General features: G+C 35.7%; 1 protein-coding gene across 1 annotated transcript; it reads left to right on the top strand.

Moving 5' to 3' along the window:
- Positions 1-808: 808 nt before the first annotated feature.
- On the top strand, positions 809-20,289 carry LOC106715839. The gene is made up of 3 exons (XM_014509194.2): positions 809-925; positions 16,182-19,627; positions 19,845-20,289. Exons 1-3 carry the CDS (start codon positions 908-910, stop codon positions 20,170-20,172), a joined length of 3,792 nt encoding a protein of 1,263 aa, XP_014364680.2. The 5' UTR covers positions 809-907; the 3' UTR covers positions 20,173-20,289.
- The last annotated feature ends 599 nt before the right edge of the window (positions 20,290-20,888 follow it).

The raw sequence follows: 20,888 nt of genomic DNA, 5'->3' as shown, positions 1-20,888 counted from the left end.
TTATGGGACAAAAAAATGGCACACTTGTTTTAACTATTTTTTTCAATTTAATTCAATAAGTAAATTTTATTACAAAGATCTTTCGCCAATAGAAAGTTCTTTTAGCCAGTTATCCGAGTTATTTTATTACCTCAGCCAAGTTGGGTAGAACGCTAATTTTAAAATCAAAAAAAGCTATCATCGTTAATCTTTTTTTATATGCTCAATGTTACGACGACTGCGAATCGATAATTTGTTTCTGTACTTATGCGAAGTCATTGACTCATTTGGACTGAGTAAATATTGTACAAATAAAATAGAAGGTCGACTTCGAAATTTTTACTCTTAGATATAAGTAGTATGTTGTCAAGAGCTTTACATGGATCAATTGACCTCGCAGTTACAAAAGCTGGTAAAATGTTAAAGATTAATTAAAACTTATAATTATTCTCACGATTTATTTAAATAATTGAGGTTATGACAAATATACGACCTTGCTGTTTTTAATCCAAATTCTTAAGATTTTATACAATTTAGGCCTATTAAATTTGACATATACAAACTCGATGAACTCTTAACGTAAAATGATGCAGCTTCTTAACCCTTAATCTTAGTACAAGCTTATATAAATTTGACTCATAAGATGAGTCAAATTTATATTATCCCCGACATGAGAATAGCCAAACGACCTTATCCTATTTCTTAAAAAAAAAACTTTCAAACATTCTCTCGTTGGTACGGTCATAATGCACTTGTGTCTTTTTTTCGACTTTACATAATCGACTAATGTGAAGGTTGGTGACTTTCTTTGGCGGGGAGGCTGAACGGACGGAGCCTTTGCCTCAGTTGTGAGGAACGCGCGCTCGCCCGCGCCTGTGCTTTGTGGTTCACTTTTTTATATTCAAATCCTGTGCAGTGTTCGGATACAATGAGGCTAATCTTTTGGGTGAGTTTGACGTTTGTTTTTTTATCTGTGCTGTGTTCAAACGAGTTCTGTGTTTTGGTGCGGCTTTGAACGGACGAGTCCACTTTCTTTAGTGAAAGTCGAGTGATCTTCGATTTATCGGATGAGGGCTTTATTTTTACGATTGCTCTGGTATCATTTGAAACAAATAATCGGCATTTATTTATTTTTCTATAGTAACTTTAATGAAAATGTTTTACCGTCAGGAAGTAAATTTTAAAGGCATTATTTAGCAGAATAGTTAAAATGCAAATTAACTTTCAAAAATTTATGAATGAAATGTTTGTAAAATCTTTCACATTTTAATTCGAAAATTATCTCTGAGTCTAATAGTTAGACAGTTGCAATATGTTAAATATTGCTAATTATGTGTATTCTTTTTTTGTGGACATGTTTTGGAGTCTTTGCTGTAGCGTTTTTTAATCTTTTGTTTCATTATGATTACCTGTCCAAAAATAAATGTTTGACATTAACTTACAAAAATAAACTTTACTATTTGAAATTCAATTTTGGTAAATATTTACTGTATTATTTTAATTACTTAAACAATACTTTGTAATTTGGTTGAATATTTTTAACGAATATGTAAAGCAACAAATTATCGTACATGTGACATAGTAAGCAATTTCGTAGTCCTTTCAGTGTTGCGTAAATAAGTTAAAATTTGGACGAAGTGTGTCAGCCGGTACGGTGACGATACGGTGACGGCACGTTACCGACGCGATGTGAAATTTGCGACCGGAACTCGACTCAACAAGACTCTTGTCAAGCGGTCAGTTTTCTCTTGTCAAGTATCCGTATTTTAAAAAAAACTTGGCTGTAGGAAGGGATTTTCAATTATGTATATAGGGCGAAAGGTCTTGAAGATTTTGTCAGTTTATATTCCGGACATGTAAAAATGTATGTAAGTATGTCTGTGGGTTTGTATGTCTGTCCGTTTCACTTTGATCACCTAAGCCTAAAGACATTGACCGATTTTGATGTGTAATGTAATTTGATGATCCAAAGTCGTTTGGGTTTTATTCATGCATTTCCCTGCTGCTCATTACTATCGTTACAAATACCTTGACCTCACAAGAAATGGCAGTCTCGTTAGGCCATAGGATGCTGAACATATCATTTATTACGGCATACATTTTCTCTGTAACAATCTAAAATACACAAAAAAATTAAACAATAGCAAATTTATCTCCGCGAGCCTGTGAATGTGCTCATGACGAAAAAAAATATGTTCAACCTCCTTCCGGCTTTTACCTCTTTATGCAACAGACGGTCCGAAATGTAAATTTAATGTTGCCGTTTACATAAATAATAAATAGTAGGTATCTACGTGTCGTAACTGGGCTCAGCCGAGGTGAATTCTACGTAATCACAAATAGAAGATGAGAGTTGTCAGATATTATGTTCTTTGCAAAATAAATTAGCCGTTATGTAACTTTATTGTTCTGAATATGCAATGGCAAATTGCTTATAATCTTACTAACATTATAAATGCGAATGTTTATATGGATGTATGGATGGATTTTTGTTTGAAGGTATCTCCGTAACGGCCTTCCGGATCTTGATTTTGAGAAATTTGGCACAGATGTAGAACATAGTCTGGGAGAACACATAGGCTTTTAAGTTTTTTTTAACGCGGACAGAGTCGTGGGCAGCAACTAGTTTGCAATAAAGCTTCTTTGTATTTGTTATGTTACATGATTTAGCACTTGACACTTGGTGATGACGGATCCCGCAACAACTATATTTGTTGGGTGAACGAATGGGCCGGCTTAACCGGTGAAATACTACGACCACACAGTAGACAGGCGTCAAGTGGAAGTAATTCTGCGTACAGTCTGATGAGTGTGTTGGCCTTCCTACCCTTTTCTTCTAACAAAAGGATGGGAAGGGGAAGTGGATTTCACGAAGGAGTGGACGCGTAGGAAGAGAATATATTCTGATTAACAAAACATTAACTGACTCTTATCTGGAATTTAAAGTTTTTGTTGGAACCTCGTTTACCAAAAGAACGCAATAAAACTTTCTTTGTATTTGATGCACATTCGATGAATGTATAAAAGTGGCACAAATTTTATTAATCGAGTCACGCACCTGTCACTATTTAGTCCCCCCTCCCTTACCCAGGTATTGGGACAGGAAAAAAGTGTATACTCTTGTCTATTTTTAATCTGCATTCTTTTTTCAAATAAAATTTCACAATAAAGGTTTCATATGACGATGTTATTTCTACAATTGTATTTTTACCGAATTTCTGAGAATAATTTCCATGAATGTAAAGCTTTTTTGTGTGTATTTATGCGTTGGTAATTTAATATATGTTAATACCAAATTAGTATTGAGTAGTAAACAAAACTATATATTTTTTCTATATCATAAAGAATATTAATACGTTTGATGTAACTTTCTCTAACTAATCCATTTTCTTTTTAGAAAAAACACAAATTGAAAATACTTTATACTAGAGTTTGTTCAACTCAATAGTCCATAAGGTCATTGATGTTTGAGTGTCAAAGCAACGATACTTTATCGTATAAGCCGTTCGTATAAATAAAAAGTTGTCGGAACGTGACATCCGACATTAACTCAATCAATTTAAAGGACCACCCACCCACATGGATGTATCAAATTTCTAATACGATTTGGTTAACTTTAAGTTTATTTTTTTATTTTATTCGGGTGTTTTGTTACATAAAAACTTACAAATCTCTACACATTTGATTGTTTAAAATAATTTAGTAATTGAGAAAGACAAAATAATTTTAACTAAATAGTAGAACAAAGTTTACCTTTCAAAAGTTATATCCGCTTAAGCTTTACATTTATGATGAGTAGAAGGTTCCGAATCACCGAAACATTTTTTACTAACTAGCTAAAAAGCTATCGCATGCTCGACCGCGTCCAGCCTTGACTTTGACGCCCCAGTAAACTCGGGTATTACGTTGGATAGATTGAAATAAAAACTATTCAAAGCTTATCGTTTTACGACGACGTAACTTAAATATCTCCGCGATCGATAATACATTTTGTTGCGATGTAGAGGTGAAATAATGATTTTGATATAATTAAGTGATGCGGCGTAATTATTGTTTTAGGAGCAACATGTTTTAAAATAACATATATGTTCGAATAAAGTCTCAAAAAAGCTTCACACAACATCATTTTTACATGTTTTTTAATTATTTTATTGCATAATACGTGATTTAACAACACTAATTACATCTCAAATCAACGGCCGTATGAAGTGTGAACAATTCACTCTTCAATTTTATTTAGCACATCGGTGTGAGATTTGGAGAGTCGAAGCCTAAAGGTATGGAGTTGCTATTATAAAATATTAATTAAAAAAAAAAACATTTTATATATAATTATCATTTGATGATTTCATAATAGCGTAGTAGTTTTCTTAGTTATGAATAAATATAAAGCAATTTTCATTTTGCTATTCAACGAAATGTATAAACAACCGGAAGCAATTAAATATTATATTATATTAACCCTATAAGTAAAAACTATGAATTAATTAAATAATGCAAGTTGTAATTAATAAATAATAAGATTACTTATTTAAAGCCTCTTTAATTAATTCAATAATAGTAAATAGCACAAAGATAATTAATATCATATAGAAAATTAATAAAATAATTTATGGTTGAATAACTACTCCATGTCATTGTACCACACGACCTTCCTAGAAAGTCTAAACGGTTCGGTAAAAGTATTTGACACATACGACGTAACCATAAAAGTTAACAATTTAAATGGTATTTTGAACCCTAAGGCCTACGAATTACGTATCAAGATGGGCGTACACACTTTTACTTTTTTTTACATCATCTTTAGACGAAAGATTCGCTTTCGTTGTGCCTCATTTTTTGTCATATCCTGATTTGCTTCAGGTCAGCTTATATTAAAGTTAAGGTAAATTTTGTAAAACAGATCACTTTTTTGTACAATTTTATAATAAATTTATAAGTAGGTAAAATCTATTTATCTATACATGTTAAATAATATTTCGTACATGTTGCTGATAATAAAAAACACTTTTTAAAATTTTTTGTCTGTCCACAAGTCCGCGTTTGTTCCAAGTTATCTCCGAATCGGCTGCACCGATTTTGACGGGACTTTCATAGGAATGTTGCTGATGCTTGCGGCCAAATTATTATCCTCCGATTAAGTCGCTACTCCTATACAAATTCTTATATAAGAAATGTATATATCCTGTGTAATCTCTCACCATAAAATTCGACTGTGGTGTCAATTGTTTAATACATATTGTTGTCTCTACTTTGTCAAAGAGTATGAAAGAGATCACAGTACGTATTAGTACAAGTATCGCAGCAGTGGAAACCCGCTGTTATATCGCTGTTAAATAACGTCAAACATAATAATTTAAAACACGTCGGTTACGTGATTTAAATTTCAAATTCTATGTTCTAATCTGATTATTTAAATAGATTATAAATTCAAAATAATTTATCAATATTACCGAAGTGGCATACAAAATGACATTGGACCTTTAATTAAGAGAAAGTAGAGACATACGATATTTTGGTATAAATGACTGACCCTTAAGTTTTTGATAAGAGCGTAAGTGTTCACTTTATGAGACTAGAAAGTTCCATAAATATAGATAAGTCTGTTAACACATTAAGTAAAATTGATTGCAGCTATAAACATTAACGAATATGACCGTTATTAAAAATCCCATTCGTTACATGAAGAATATTGTATAGGCTTAAGATGATAAAAGTGCGTTAAAATGTAAGAGGATTACTGTAACTAATAATAGTGTTTTGTGATTTTTTATATTGGGGTGATTTGATAAGTCTTTTAACATCTGGCAAATATTAACCAACAAGAAGTTAAATAACTTAATTGTATCTCAATTACGAATTTATTAGTTTAATTTAATTCTATCTTGATTATTATAATTGATTCGACATAGCTCGCGGGTTTTGTACGGCAGCATTCCCTCATTAGCGGTGAGAACGCGCAGTGAAATTACTGAATCTGATTCGATCGCCTAACGTCCGCTCTTGTTAGAAACCTAATACTTTAATGCTATATCCTGTTCTCGCATTGCACCGGGAGTGCCTTGAATAAATTATTAACTGACCAAATATCTCTACAATATACTCTACAAAAGAATTCCAATTTCTCTTTGTGTCAAACTATTACTTACAGAGAATGCGCATAAAACTTGCAGAGAGAAAATTATAAACGGAAAAAAAACAAACAATTCAACGGAACAATACGAATCGGTAGGAATAATACATTAATCTTTAATTGATTAGTCTGGCAAAATTCATTCAGTACTTCGTACAGGGTAGAGATTAGATGCGAGTGGTGACAGCTCCGAAACGCACCCAATGCGTTTACGATGCTCGCGGCTTCCATTCAGCTTTCTACATTCCCGGACCAGTCCGCCAACCAGCAGCCGCGCCGGCTCGTATCTATTAGGTAACAAAAGTAAAGAGGTCTTTGTTACGATGCGTTCCTTTGTTATCCGTCTGCATTTAAAATAATCGTATTACATAAGATTTTAGCTTAAACGATAATAGTCTTGGTAATATTACTATTATAAATCGTGTGAAATTATTCGCAAGAAAATTGCAAATGTTCATAATACAATATAATCATAATTTAATGGTTAGTTTTCATATCGATCAGAAAAAGCTTTACATTCCAATGCACTGATCACGATTCAAGTGCATGCATCGTTTCACGTATTGCACTCGCGTCATGACGAAGGGAGGCTTTCTATCTGCGATCGTACTCGGCAAATATCTCAGACTTTCCACATAACCTTTATGCTGTAATTACGTATAACTGACAAGTAATCATTCTAATGTATTTCCGAGAAAATAATATTATGATACTCTATAACTTGTGACATCATAGATCTGTGATTTATATATCTTGATAAATCATCATTTTTACAACTTATTCGATTTTAATTTTCATAAGAATGTACTTTAATAATAATAATATCATACACAATTTAAGATAACAAAGGTTGTATGAATAATTTGTGTGAGTCAACATATTTCTTAAACCAGTTACCGAATTAAGGTTACTTACATATGTACTTTTATTTATTTCATACGGAGGCGTACCCGTATGAAGTTCATATCCTGATGACGTCAGTTCGAACGTTAAGTTCATACAAAAGACATCAACGACTTTATGGTTGAGAAAGCGTAATGTCGCCAGTAAAGGTAAAGCAACATTGTAACTTATTTTTATTGAAACAAGGGATAGTTAGTACACCTACTTAGTAGTGTAGGCAGTAAGTACATCCACTTGACCACTAATAACTTACCACTAAGATTCCCTTCTATTATTAAGCTACAATTGTTAAGTTGAAATTTTTTTGTTTATATATAATATAATTTTACATTTAGAATTACGTATGTAGTGTAGTATAAATGCTTTTCTAATCAAGCAAAGACCTACTCAGTCTACATAAGTTAAATTAATATTCCTTCACTATTAGGTTTAGTAGGCTAATGTGTTTGCAACCGGTATAAACCGGAATTAGTTATAAAGGTAGATATAGAGTAAGCGGATGATAGTAAAATTAAGAACTTGATTAGTTAAAAAGGAAACATCAGAACTGACGCTGACCTACTCCTAATTTTTAAGATTAATATTTACGTAACTCTACTGAATATCATTAAAAAAGTAATTCATTCAAAATACAAAAATTTCAATATTATAACCACAACTAGTATGTTATAGACCCAAAGTAGTATAATAAAAACTATGTTCTTTTAAATGTAAGTATGCAAATTTAACTTCTTTGTAAACATTTCACCGTTTATCGTAAATTTGTGGACACTCAATAAGTCACCGCTAGCCGAGCGTCATTACGGAAGTGCGTGGAGAGAATACTTTTTTTTTTTTTTTTTTTTTTTTTTTTTTTTTATACGAGAAGGGGGCAAACGAGCAACGGACCGAGAATTATTTGATCCGACGCCCATGGACATCCGCAACGCCAGAAGAATCGCAGATGCGTTGCCGGCCTTTAAGGAAGGTATACGCTCTTTTCTTGAAGGTCCCTAAGTCGTAACTGTTTGGAAATACCGCCGAGGACAGAGTATTCCACAACGCGGCTGTGCGAGGTAGAAAGTTTCGTGAAAACCTCGTCGTTGTGGAATGCCACCCATCGAGATGGTAGCGATGAAATTTGGCGCTCTGTCGACTCGTGCGATGACGGAACTCGGCGGCAGGTATGGTTCCAAACAATTCTTCGGAACACTCCCCGTGGTAAAGGCGGTAGAAGATGCAAAGGGAACTGACATCCCTTCGTAAAGCCAGTGAGTCAAGCCAATCGGTAAGACCCCGGTCATTGACGATTCGAGTGGCACGTCGTTGCACGCGGTCAAAAGGAAGAAGCTGGTATTTAGGAGCTCCAGCCCAGAGATGCGAGCAGTATTCCATATGTGGCCGAACCTGCGCTTTGTATAACTGTAAGCGATGGGCTGGCGTGAAATACTGCTTCGCTCTCCCTAGGACACCAAGCTTCTTAGAGGCCAGCTTGGCCTTCCCTTCCAGATGACCACGGAATTGGACGTCACTCGATATGTCAACGCCGAGGATACCAATGCTGGCTGAGGCAACCAGGGGAGTGTTCTCAAAGTTAAGGTTGACGACAAAGGGTTCTTTTTTGGCGGAAAACGCGCAAACTTGTGTCTTTTTGGGGTTGAATTCGACAAGGTTTTGTCGCCCCCAATCAGAGATATTCCCCAGAAGGGTCTCCAGTTCGGACACAAGTTTATTCCGGTACTCGATGACGCTATCCCGAGAAACATTAGCTCGGGCCGTGTACAAAGCGTCGCCCGTACTATCGTCTGCATAACAATGGACGTTACTATGATGTAACAAGTCATTGATATGCAGAAGAAAGAGAGTGGGCGACAGTACACAGCCCTGTGGGACGCCAGCATTAATTGGTTTAGGGTCCGAGCATGCACCGTCTACAACGACTCTGATGCTCCGACCCTCCAAAAAGCTAGCAATCCAGGCCAATAGTCTCTCGGGAAGCCCGAAGGAAGAAAGCTTCGAAAGAAGCCCTTTATGCCACACCCGATCGAAGGCCTTCGCTACGTCCAAGCTGACCGCTAGGGCCTCCCCTTTGTTCTCAATGGCTTCAGCCCATCTGTGAGTGAGGTACGCTAAAAGATCACCAGCAGAGCGACGTTGACGGAAACCGTACTGGCGATCGCTTATGAGCTGGTGCTCCTCCAGGTACCTCATAAGCTGGCAATTAATGCTAGACTCCATTATCTTGGAGAACAAAGGGGTTAAGGCAATGGGCCGGTAGTTCGCTGGATCCGAGCTGTCGCCTTTTTTAGGGATCGGGTGAATTAGGGCAGTCTTCCAGCATTTCGGGACAACGCCTAAGGAGTAGGAGTACCGGAAAAGACGCGTTAAGACCGGTGCCAACTCAGGAGCACATGTCCTTAGCACAACAGGAGGAATACCGTCAGGCCCACTCGCCTTGTTGACATCCAGAGATAGCAGCGCTTTACGCACTGATCTCTGGATGAACTGGATATCCGACATAGAGGTCTCAACGCGCGGGATTTTCGGCGGCGAGTTACCTTTATCATCCAGTGTCGAGTTTGATGCAAAGAGGGATACCAGAAGATCGGCTTTCTCTTTTGCAGTATGGGCCAATGAGTCGTCCTCCCTGCGCAAAGATGGTAGTGATGGGCGACAGAAATTTCCTTGGACAGCCTTGGCGAGAGACCAAAATGCGCGAGTTCCGGATGGAAGGCGCACTAGCTTCTCACCAATGCTGGCCACGTGTTCAGACTTTGCCTTTGCAATTACACTTTTGTAGGACCTGGAGGCAGAGTTGTACTTCATTCTAAGCCCGCTGGATCTATGGTCCCCCGTTGCCGACGCTTTGGCCCAGGCACGGTAACATTCCCGCTTGTAGCGTAAAGCTAACTTGCAAGAACGACCGAACCAGGGCCGAGATCTACCACCGGTGGGCACTACAGTTGATGGGACAAAAAGTTCCATCCCCTGAAGCACCACGTCTGCAACAGAGTCGGCAACGGCGTCGGGATCGTCCAGCTTGAAGCAAACCTGCCCCCATGGGTAGGATGCAAAGAAGGTCCGCATCCCATCCCAATCCGCTGACCTGTAGTGCCAGACTCGACGAAGACCAGTCGGTTGTGACCGTAAGCGTCTTGCGACTGGCACTGTTGTCCGGATCAGACAGTGGTCTGACGACCCTAAAGGGGCGTCGACGGAAACCAGATAGCTGTCCGGATGAGTGGTCAGCAGAAGGTCCAACAGGGAAGGTAAATGATCAACAACATCTGGGATTCGCGTAGGCGAGGTAACCAGCTGTGTCATATCATATGCTAAAATGTGTAGCCAGCTTAATAGTAGTACGATTCGGTGAAAGTTGATCTTGATCCTTAAACAATACGATGAGATGGAAAGAATTTACATATTTGTTGTTAGTGTGTTTTTCCTTTTATATTCATTCGACCTGAATACCGTTTGAAATGTTATGTTTAAAAACAAATGTCAATTTATTCTTGAATTAGGAATATGAATATTTTTCATGAAATTTGAACCAACTAAAAATAAGTATAAGAATTTGTGATAGTGAGGAGAGGACTGTCGTAAACAATTTTGTAATAAATCCTAAATTTTTTTCTACATTTAGCTTATAATCTATATATATAAAAGAAAGTCGTGTTAGTTACACTATTTATAACTCAAGAACGGCTGAATCGATTTGACCGAAAATTGGTGGGCAGGTAGCTTAGAACCAGGAAACGGACATAGGATAATTTTTACCCCGTTTTCTATTTTTTTTTTATTCCGCGCGGACAGAGTCGCGGGTAAAAGCTAGTATCTATATATATAAAAGAAAGTTGTGTTAGTTACACCATTTATAACTCAAGAACGGCTGAATCGATTTGACTGAAAATTGGTGGGCAGGTAGCTTAGAACCAGGAAACGGACATAGGATAATTTTTACCCGTTTTCTTTTTTTTTTTCATTCCGCGCGGACGGAGTCGCGGGTAAAAGCTAGTTAATCAATAAAACACAACTGACATATTATTATTTAATAAGTATAAATGTCAGTAATTAATCGAAAGTGTTTAGAACGAATCGGTATAAGAAATAAAACAATCGACAATAAACATGACAAGAAATATTGTCATGACAATAGGTAGAAGACAAACGTACACATTTCTTTTCAGGCAATCATTTGCATGACAGATATGTAATCATTTCCGATTATTACTTACCGTTGGTTTCTGAGACCAATATCTGTATTAAACTGATCGTCATCCCTGTCATTATCTAACAAACAGAGATAACAATATGTTTTAAACTAGGATTTTGGTCTCAGAAATCCGCTATTAGAGATATAACACTATGCATACTTATGCTAAATTTAAGACGTGAGTCAAATATATAATCACACATTATTCTTCGATTTTACATAAAATTTCATTGTAAAATAAAAAAAAATCAACTTAATAGTTTTTAGGGCATGAGCCCTAAAAACTATATATTGATTTTGAATTTGTTTTTGAAGTTGATTTTGAAGTTGAGTATGAATTTGTCTATATTTTGGTAGAGAACGTATGAACGTTCTCTACCAAAATATAGACAAAATCGATATAGTATAGTTTAGAAACGGGACAAAAACACAAACATTAATTATATTTATATAGATAAATAAATAGCAGTAAAGATTTCTACGCCTTATACACTTAAAACCGGAAAAGTGTTAAACGGGAACAATAGTTCTACGTAACAATAAACATATTATACAATGAAAGTAAGCGTGGCGAGCGGCAGCCGACAGATGGCAGGCGTGTCAATGCACTAACTATACAAGCTCAGTACAATTAATTAAATTTCTACCATTTATTACACCTATTCACTTAATCTTTGTGACACTCGTATGTCTCGTTATACGCAATTAAATACTTAAACGGTAATCATAATATTTAATTGTGACGTCATTCGAACGGTTTTTATTTTAACCCTGAGTTGAAAACTCCTGAAGCACTTGTACAAAACATTTTGTCTTATATTTAGACAGGTTTATCGACCGTTGTAATAACAACTTGAAATTCTACGTAAAAATTCCGAAAAATATGCATGAATTTAATTATTAATTAATCAAATTTCTGACTTTCTTCTTTCGACTGAATTAATGAACTGACGTAAGTCATTTTAACGCATGTAACTTTTTCAAACGTGTTTTCTTAATGTTAAACATTTGTAGATGGGATATGATTTTAAGTGTTGTTAATCGTCGTAATAAAACTAATAAAAAAGTATTACCTTACATAATTATATAGTATTACTGTTTACCTCAATCTCATACGGTTATGTAAAGTGTTACATAATTTGATGTCTTGTTTTGGCTTGGCTTTTAAAATTAATTAGTATTTTAAATGTGAAATAATATAATTTTGCCATGCCCGTGAGCTGAACCCTTTTTAATGTTAATCAAACAAACAAACCATACTTTCTTTTATTGTATTAGTACGTATTCTTTTGGACATTTATAAAATCATGATCTAATTTCAAGTACGTTGGTCTTCGACTATTTCGACAAACGATACCAATTATTTGCAACCCAAATAAATGATAACGAATAATTGCATATAAGTGTTTACAAAAGTTTTATGACGAAAAAAAACCACAATCATTGTGTTTAGATCATTATTTGTTTGTACCACTTACGATCGTGTCTCATAACAGCCAAGATTCACGATTGCTGTGTATGAAATAAGATATCGATGGACTTTAACCAAAGCAACAACTAGACACACAATACCCAATATTATAAATGGTTAACTTAACAAGGTAATCTTATATATAAAACTCTCATGTCACAATGTTAGTTACCATACTCCTCCGAAATAGCTTGGCCGATTGTTATGAAATTTTATATTCATATTCAATAGGTCTGAGAATCGGCTACTATCTATTTTTCATACCCCTATTAAGTTTTTATTAACTGCGCGCGGACGGAGTCGCGGACGACAGCTAGTATTTTATAAATTTTAAGAAAAAAATCGAAAATTTATATGTATAGAGAGGATGTCTCCAGAACAGCTCAATGGATCTCGATTAAATTTGGCATGGACGTAAAACTTAGTCTAGAAGAACACATAGGCATAGTAACGATAATTAAGACTTTTTTTAATTCCCTGCGGTCGGAGTCGCAGGCGACAGCTAGTATGTCATGAAGAATTCTAAATAATAACAATACATTATAATTCAAAGATTACACTAATAAAAAAAATCTACTATCTGTAAAGGATTTTTTACTGTTTCATTAATACTATTATTATTTTAAGTATAATTTAAAAAACTTCAGTATGATATTGTTATGTTGTAAAACCTGCTTATATAAATCAGTTTATTTACATAATTTAATTTGATTAAAATCCTGTACTACCAAATCTATATTTATCTTAAGAATATGCAAATAGAACGTTGAATAGTTTTACATATTAATGATAAGAATTTCACTTTTCATTAGATTGTAATGTTACATGTCTTAAATGATAGGATTAGATATCATTAAAATGCAAACGTTACATTCCTTTTTAAAGCAAAGTTCCAAATAATAAATGATAAAAAATAGATTTTTAACAGACTTCAAAAAAGGAAGAGATTTTTCAATTCGTCTCAAAATTTACATACGTCTTGTCTTGTAGTCCTATCTTATTTGAATCAATATCTGTCTAGTAGTTTTGGTATTAAACTAAAATGCGCAAATAAAGTACTAAGATGAATCTTGCGTCGAGATCGAAACGATCTTTTAGTTTATATTTGCCTTCATTTAATATTAAAAATATGTAGTTAACTAATTATTCGTAAAATTTTACATAGAAACTTTTTTTTTACATTTTACGATACCATATTTTATTTAATTGAGTATGAAAATTGTTGTTAAAATATCAGTGTTTCAATCTACATGCAAATGATCACAGATAATCTTTGCATAATAGAATGCCAGCATAAATTCTCACATTATTCGATAACTGAGCTGAGATAATGTAGTGAAAATTTCATTTCATTTCACTGTTGACTTAAAAAATAATACTGTGAGAAAATTCTAAACTCCAAACTTTTCCTTTTTTAATTGTCAGGTATGATATATAAGGTATCATTTTAATATTTGTGTGTTTTAATGTTTTTTAAGTTTATATGAGTTTTCAACCGAGAGTTTAAAACGGATCGATCCGTATACGTAATCTTCGTCCAAGTCACTTAGGTTAATTGATATTTTTTTTTAATTTTAAACTAGTTTATTTTATTAATGACTAGCTTTTGCCCGTGTCTCCGTCCTCGCGGAATTAATAATGAACATAATAAGTAGCCTATGTGTTCTTCCAGACTATATTCTACATTTGTGCCAAATTTCATCATAACCCGTTCAGCCGTTCCGGAGATACCTTCAAACAAACAACCATCTAAACTTTCGCATCTATATATATAAAAGAAATTCGTGTTAGTTACACTATTTATAACTCAAGAACGGCTGAATCGATTTGACTGAAAATTGTTGGGCTGGTAGTTTAGAACCAGGAAACGGACATAGGATAATTTTTACCCAGTTTTCTATTTTTATTCCGCGCGGACGGAGTCGCGGGTAAAAGCTAGTTTATAATATTAGTAAGATTTTATTAATAAAACTTGTGTCAATAAGAAACCGTAACCAAGCAACCAATGATATCAAGTAAAAACCCACTTAAAATATACACTTGATTATCCAAAACGAACGCAGACATGACTTTTACTTTTGACAGTTTCATAACAGTATAGAAGTGGTTATTCAGTGGCCATTCGGATTTCGTAACCGTTTTAATGTATCTCGCAAATTATGCACTAATTCGAGTTTGATCATTCGAGAGATGATTCACGTGACGCAATGTGCATTCAGTTTCTATTGTGGAATATTTTATGTCTCAATATTGTTATGTGTCTTTTTTATTAAATACTATCAGTTAACCGCGACTTTAGAGGAATTAAAAGAATCTAGTAATAAATGTATAAGCCCATGTCACCTCACGATATTATAGCTTCCAACAGTGAAAAAATTTTTCAAATCGGTTCAGTAGATTCGGAGCCTAGTCATTGCAAACAAAACAAACAAATCTTTCTTCTTCATAATTTTAGTATAGATATAATAATTATAGAAACTTGAGATTTTCTGGCATCAACTTGATATTCTGTGATCGCTATGTGAGAATAATCAGTAATTCAAATTCAGAATTCTTTATTTCGGACAACAGAGATTTATATTTGGTTAGTAAATTAAAAAACTAGAAACTTAAATGACTAGGGTTAGTAGAAATAGTGCTAGTGGAAAACATGTATTTATGAAATTCTAATGCGTCATTTATTTAGGAGATAATGCATCGATGATGCATGTTAGTAAAGAAATGTTTCCTAGCGTTCAAAAGTCATGTTACTTTTGATCTCATCGGAATGTAGTCTGACTGGCTCACCCGAAAGAGACTTCCTTAAATTGACGATTTAAGTCAGAAGTTCAAAGCGTTTTTGATGTAAAAACTAAAGACTGTCTGTAAGTGAAATATATACAAAAGCATTTACAAGATTTTTGGCATTGTAAATACAGTTTTAATCTTATTGATAGAAAAATTAAAATAAACTGCGTATAATTAGTATACCGTCTGATTAAATTCTTTGTTTTTTTCATACAAGTATTAAATATAAGTTAATGGTAATACCAGCTCTTTGTAAATTTGAAAATAAGCACTATTAATCTACTATTTAAATTTTATAAAGATTAACATAATTATAAGATCTGCCAATATTTATTCAAAAGTTTACTGAACTCTTGGACCACACTTCTTTGTCCCCAAAGTGCGTGAACATTAACCGACAATAAAGCTTTCCACATTAAATCACTTTCTCCTTAAACACACCTGCAGTATTCGTAACGTGTTCCTCGAAATGTGATGGCACGAGGTCGACTGATACATTGCAGTCGTTCTGACTTGCTACTGGCTGACGAGAAAATTATGTTTTTAAAATGTAATATTCCTACAAGAAAACGTTAAAGATTATTGCTGGTCATGGGAATCGAAACATGAATTACTTCCAATAAATCGCAAGAAAATAAAATTTTAAGAGCATAGGAAGTGTTATGTTACTTAAATCTATATCTATTTTTTTTACATTATGTTATATCTTGTTTCAGGTTACAGCCTTGGCTGTGCTCAGCGTGACTTGTGCAAAAAACTCAACAGCGAAAACAAAACCGAAACGACAACTCGAAAACATTCGAACTCCCCAGAATCTACAGTACTCTTTGGTACTCCCACACTCCAGAGTTGCACATTTCCGCTCAACTTCAAGTAACAGAAGAATTTCAAATGCACCTAGAGGAAAGCTTCCGCCGTACGCGGTGCAAATGGAACCCGTGGTTCAATATTCACAAAAAGATCCGTTATACGATCCGAACCTTAGTAATCTAGATGATACAGTTGGGAACAAAAACGAAATACATGCACAACGTAAAATTCTCAACATTCATGACCAATCCTCCGAGGGATCATTCGGCCCGCCTTACGGTGCGCTGCCCACCGCCCCGCTCTACAGCTACGAGCCTCAGCCTCATTACATCGAAGCACCTGAACCTATCATCGAAATTATCATCAAGGAGTCCAATGAATCTTTGCCGGCGCCGCCACCTCAGCCCGTACTGAAGAAGAAGAAGGAACCTGTTCAAGTATTTTACGTAAAATACAGCAAGGACCCACACTCCGAAGATAAAGTGGTTTATGAAAAGCCTATACCGGCCATCACCCCGCCTTCGAACGATGAAGATGATAGTCACGATGATTATATTACTGTCACTCCTGAACCTTTGTACTTACCGACCCAAACGACTACTTTGAGAGCTATCATAAAACCAGAATCCGAAGTATATCATAGCGATAGCAGTGTTAAAGTAACGTTTGGTAAAGAGAACCACCATTACAGCAGTCGCGAAGAAAATGGACCACATGAGCATCACGAGGAAACTGCTCCGAGGCCAGCAATCGCTTTACCGAATGCCCATCCGAGTGCACAAACCTACCAACATTCCGCGTCCCCGCAACCACAGTACCATGACTCCGGAAGTCGATCCATCTCGCACTCTAGTCCTTTATCAGATCATTCTTCACAAACTTACAGGTCTGCTTCGCAACATGCCCAAAGTCGCGTTCAGTTCCAACAAAGTTTCTTGTCTAATGACTATCAATTGCCGAGGCAGGGGCCATCGGTTGCGCCATTTAGAGCGCAGCCCCATACAAGTAGGCAAAGTCCGTTTCCTCCATCTCCTTCGGTAAGTTCGTATTCAGGTTTTCCTAGTGCTTCTCCTAGTTCTCACTTTGCCAACGTTGCTCCAACTGTTCCCGGTCCTATCGGTCCTGCCTTCCCTACAACATTTTCAAGACCAAACAACCAAGCTTCTTTTCACGCCCGTCCAAGCAACCCACCCTCGTTCGCTTCAAGACCATATTTCGGTAGTCCAACACGGACAACATTCCATTCTGGACCTCAAAGACCTTTCCATCAACAGCAAGGCCAACAAACATATTTCGATGAACCGAAATATTTACAAGAGAATTATCATACCATTACAACGGAAGAAGTAGATCCACCTAAAGTTCAACTGCTACCGAATAGGCAAGCGCAAACCTTTAATCCAAAACCAAGTCCAAATACGTCTTCTGCGCACTTCCCGGAAAGTAGACCGCAATTGATTCCTTACAATCAACAACTACCTACACAGCAAAGGCCGTCTCAACATTTCGACTCGGGTTTAAGTAATCCTTCATTTTCTGTTAATCCAAGTAGACCACCCTTCTTTAATTTAAAACCTTCTCCGCCTCATGTTGATAATAATCGAGTTCCTTTCCAGTCTTCTCAACAACAAACTCAACAGTTCAGTTTTCATCAAGGAGCTCAGCCAGTAGCCAGACCAACTCTTCAATCACCAACACAACATATTTCTCCTTCGCCATCCTCTATTCCCCACGGTCAATTCGTTCCTCAGCCGTCATCTCCACCACTGTTTAGCTTCCACCCTCAACCATCGCCAACACCTAGTCAACAGCACAGTTTTCATCAGCAACAACTAAATCACTATCAGCAATCACAAAGTCAAACAGAAAGGCCTCCTTCCGGGCACCAAACTATTTTCCAAAGTCAATCAAGTCTTGACCACCAACAAAACATAGGTCAGTTTGTTCCAAAGGATGGTGAGCTCGTTCCTTCCATATCTAAGTACGAGCAGCACATAACAGTCGATGGTCGTGATTCCTCAAATAACTTTAAAGGTCTTAGTGACAATAGTCAACCAACTCCGACAGCCATAACTCCACAACAACAATACTATCAACAACAACAACAACAACAACAACAAGTACAACAACATCAACAACAACAACAACAAGTACAACAACATCAACAACAACAACATCGGCAGCAACAACAGCAAGAACAAAAACATAAAGAAGAGCAAGAAAAACAACAACAACAGCAACAACAAGCTTTTGACGCTGAGCAAGAACAAGTAAGGCAACAATTAGCACAAAATGTTCGAAAACAACAAGAAGAAATACAACGACTACAGGGACAACTAATTTATAATCAACAATTACACCAACAACAACAGCAACAAACACAACAATTTGAACAAAATCGATATAATCAGTACAACAATTATGATCAACAAGAAAGATCCAGAGCTCAGCCGTCTTTTGTATCTAGTACTCAAGCTCCTTTCTACCAGTCAACTTCTAGAACTGTTGAAATTAAGCCAACGACACAGAAGTATGTTTCATCAACTGTGAACTCCTTGCCTTCAACGCCAGAGCCGAAAAAGGAAGAGAAAAAGAAAAAGCCAACGATAGAACTTCCAGATGAAGTACCAGATGATCTTCGTCAACAATTGTTGTCTTCTGGAATTTTGGACAATGCTGATATAAGCGTCTTAGATTACGACAAAGTGGGAGAAACACCTTTAGAATCTCTTCCCCCAGATCAATTAGCGAACTTCTTCAGCGCTGGAGGTGGCCAGCAAATTGCATCAAGCGAACTCAATCCTGTCGCAGTGAAACCCAACGGTGATCAAATTGAATCAAGAATTGATGACAACTTCGATGACGATGATCAGGATATTGCCGCATCAGAAAACATGGCGACATACGCATCTCCACCGTCTGATTCACCTCAAGCAGTAGAGATGAAAGTAGTACAATTCGATCCTAATACTCCAGAAGGTCAAAACATAGCAAAAGATTATGTGAAGGAAGATGCTACTCAAGTCGATCCAGTGGCACTTAACGATAAGAAATATAACCGATATTTACCTTTAAAAGTGAAAGGTAACCAATTTCCTCTACCCGATATACTAAAAGGCAGAAAGATAACGTCAGTGGTTGTATTAGCGCCAGTTGAAACAGAGGAATTAAGCACGGAACATAGCAGAGCGGAACGAGCGACAAATAACGGCCTGAAAGGAATCAAATTCGTTGCCGGAGACAGTTTGCAAGATTTACTAAAGAAACCAACAACAGATAACTTCAAGAAGTGGCTTGATATTGAAAAGAAAACAGCAACAGATCAACAATCTGTTATTCTTCTTGTTACAGAGTAAGTATCTGGTAAAACGTTTTAGTACTGATTTGACTTTAAGTAGACTAAAAGCGATAGATACATACTTCTACGCTTTCTTGGTATTTTCTCACATTGTAAGATGTCGTTTCCTAATCTATTCATTTGTGTCAAACCTCAGAGATCTTATTTGACCTGACCTGACCATTTGAATACCTATTATACTACTATTTTTAATATACTTTATCATTTTCAGAAACGACGAACCAGCCGAAGACAAAGAAATATTCATGTATGATATTTCATCAGGCAACGTTAGCAAGCTTAGCGGGGAACTGTCAAACGCTTTTGTCGAAGCGGCTGAAAACAATTCATTGAGTAAAGACATAGAAAAACTGGCCATCGAAGGTGAAGGAACGCCGGAAAACTTCGACAAAGAGACAGATCCTGTAGCTGAAGGTTCAGAGAACGTGCCATTATTTGTAGATTTATCAGGTATTAGTTTAGATCAGGAAGACAGCAGAGTGTCAATCTCCTCAGGCTACAGTAAAACAAAGCTCGGCAGATCATTAAGAAGAGAATAAAAACCGTTGATCATTTGACGTTTGTAAATAGTGTAGTGTTAGTGTAACTAAATTAAAACGACGTGATGTTAAATAGTCGTTACGATTTGTATGAAAGTGATAATCGGGTTGTATAATATAAAATATTTTTTTTAATTATGTTTTTTTATTTGTATGCACTATCCTATCGATAAAAATTCTTCATCATGTTAAGAATAAAACAAATTCAAAAGCCACATGTTAAGGATTTTTTCAGAATGAATGTATAATCCATAACTCTACAAAAGCCATTATCAGAGTAATGTTTTAAGCATAAAAAATGCCACAAGTGTTTACAGTTGATTTGCACAATTTGGTAAATATGGATGCTTTACCTTTGAGCGCATAACCGCATGAAATCTTACTTTTATAAATACGAATGTTGGGATGTACGGATGGATATTTGTTAAAAGGTATCTCCAGAAAGGCTTCATGGATCTTGATAAAATTTGGCGTAGGTGTAGAACATAGTCTGGAAGAACAAAGGCTACAACTTATGTTTTTTTTTTTTTAATTAATTTATTGCGGACTGAGCTGCGGGCAACATTCAACACTATAATATAAATAGTATTTTATTTCCATAAATAAAATTAACATTCAGATACTTGTATGATGAAAACGAGACGATTCACTAGATGGCGCTACTAAAATAATTACTTACCACAACAATCTGGCCTATTATTTTTTTACCCATGCTA

The sequence above is a fragment of the Papilio machaon genome, chromosome 16 (genome assembly GCF_912999745.1).
Source record: "Papilio machaon chromosome 16, ilPapMach1.1, whole genome shotgun sequence".
Lineage (NCBI taxonomy): Eukaryota > Metazoa > Arthropoda > Insecta > Lepidoptera > Papilionidae > Papilio > Papilio machaon.
This window is presented reverse-complemented; position numbering and strand designations above follow the sequence as displayed.

Bases quoted from the DNA above. Each gene is read 5' to 3' on its own strand.
- LOC106715839 (XM_014509194.2), top strand. The intron at 19,628-19,844 runs GTAAGTATCTGG...TATCATTTTCAG, and splicing joins GTTATTCTTCTTGTTACAGA to AAACGACGAACCAGCCGAAG.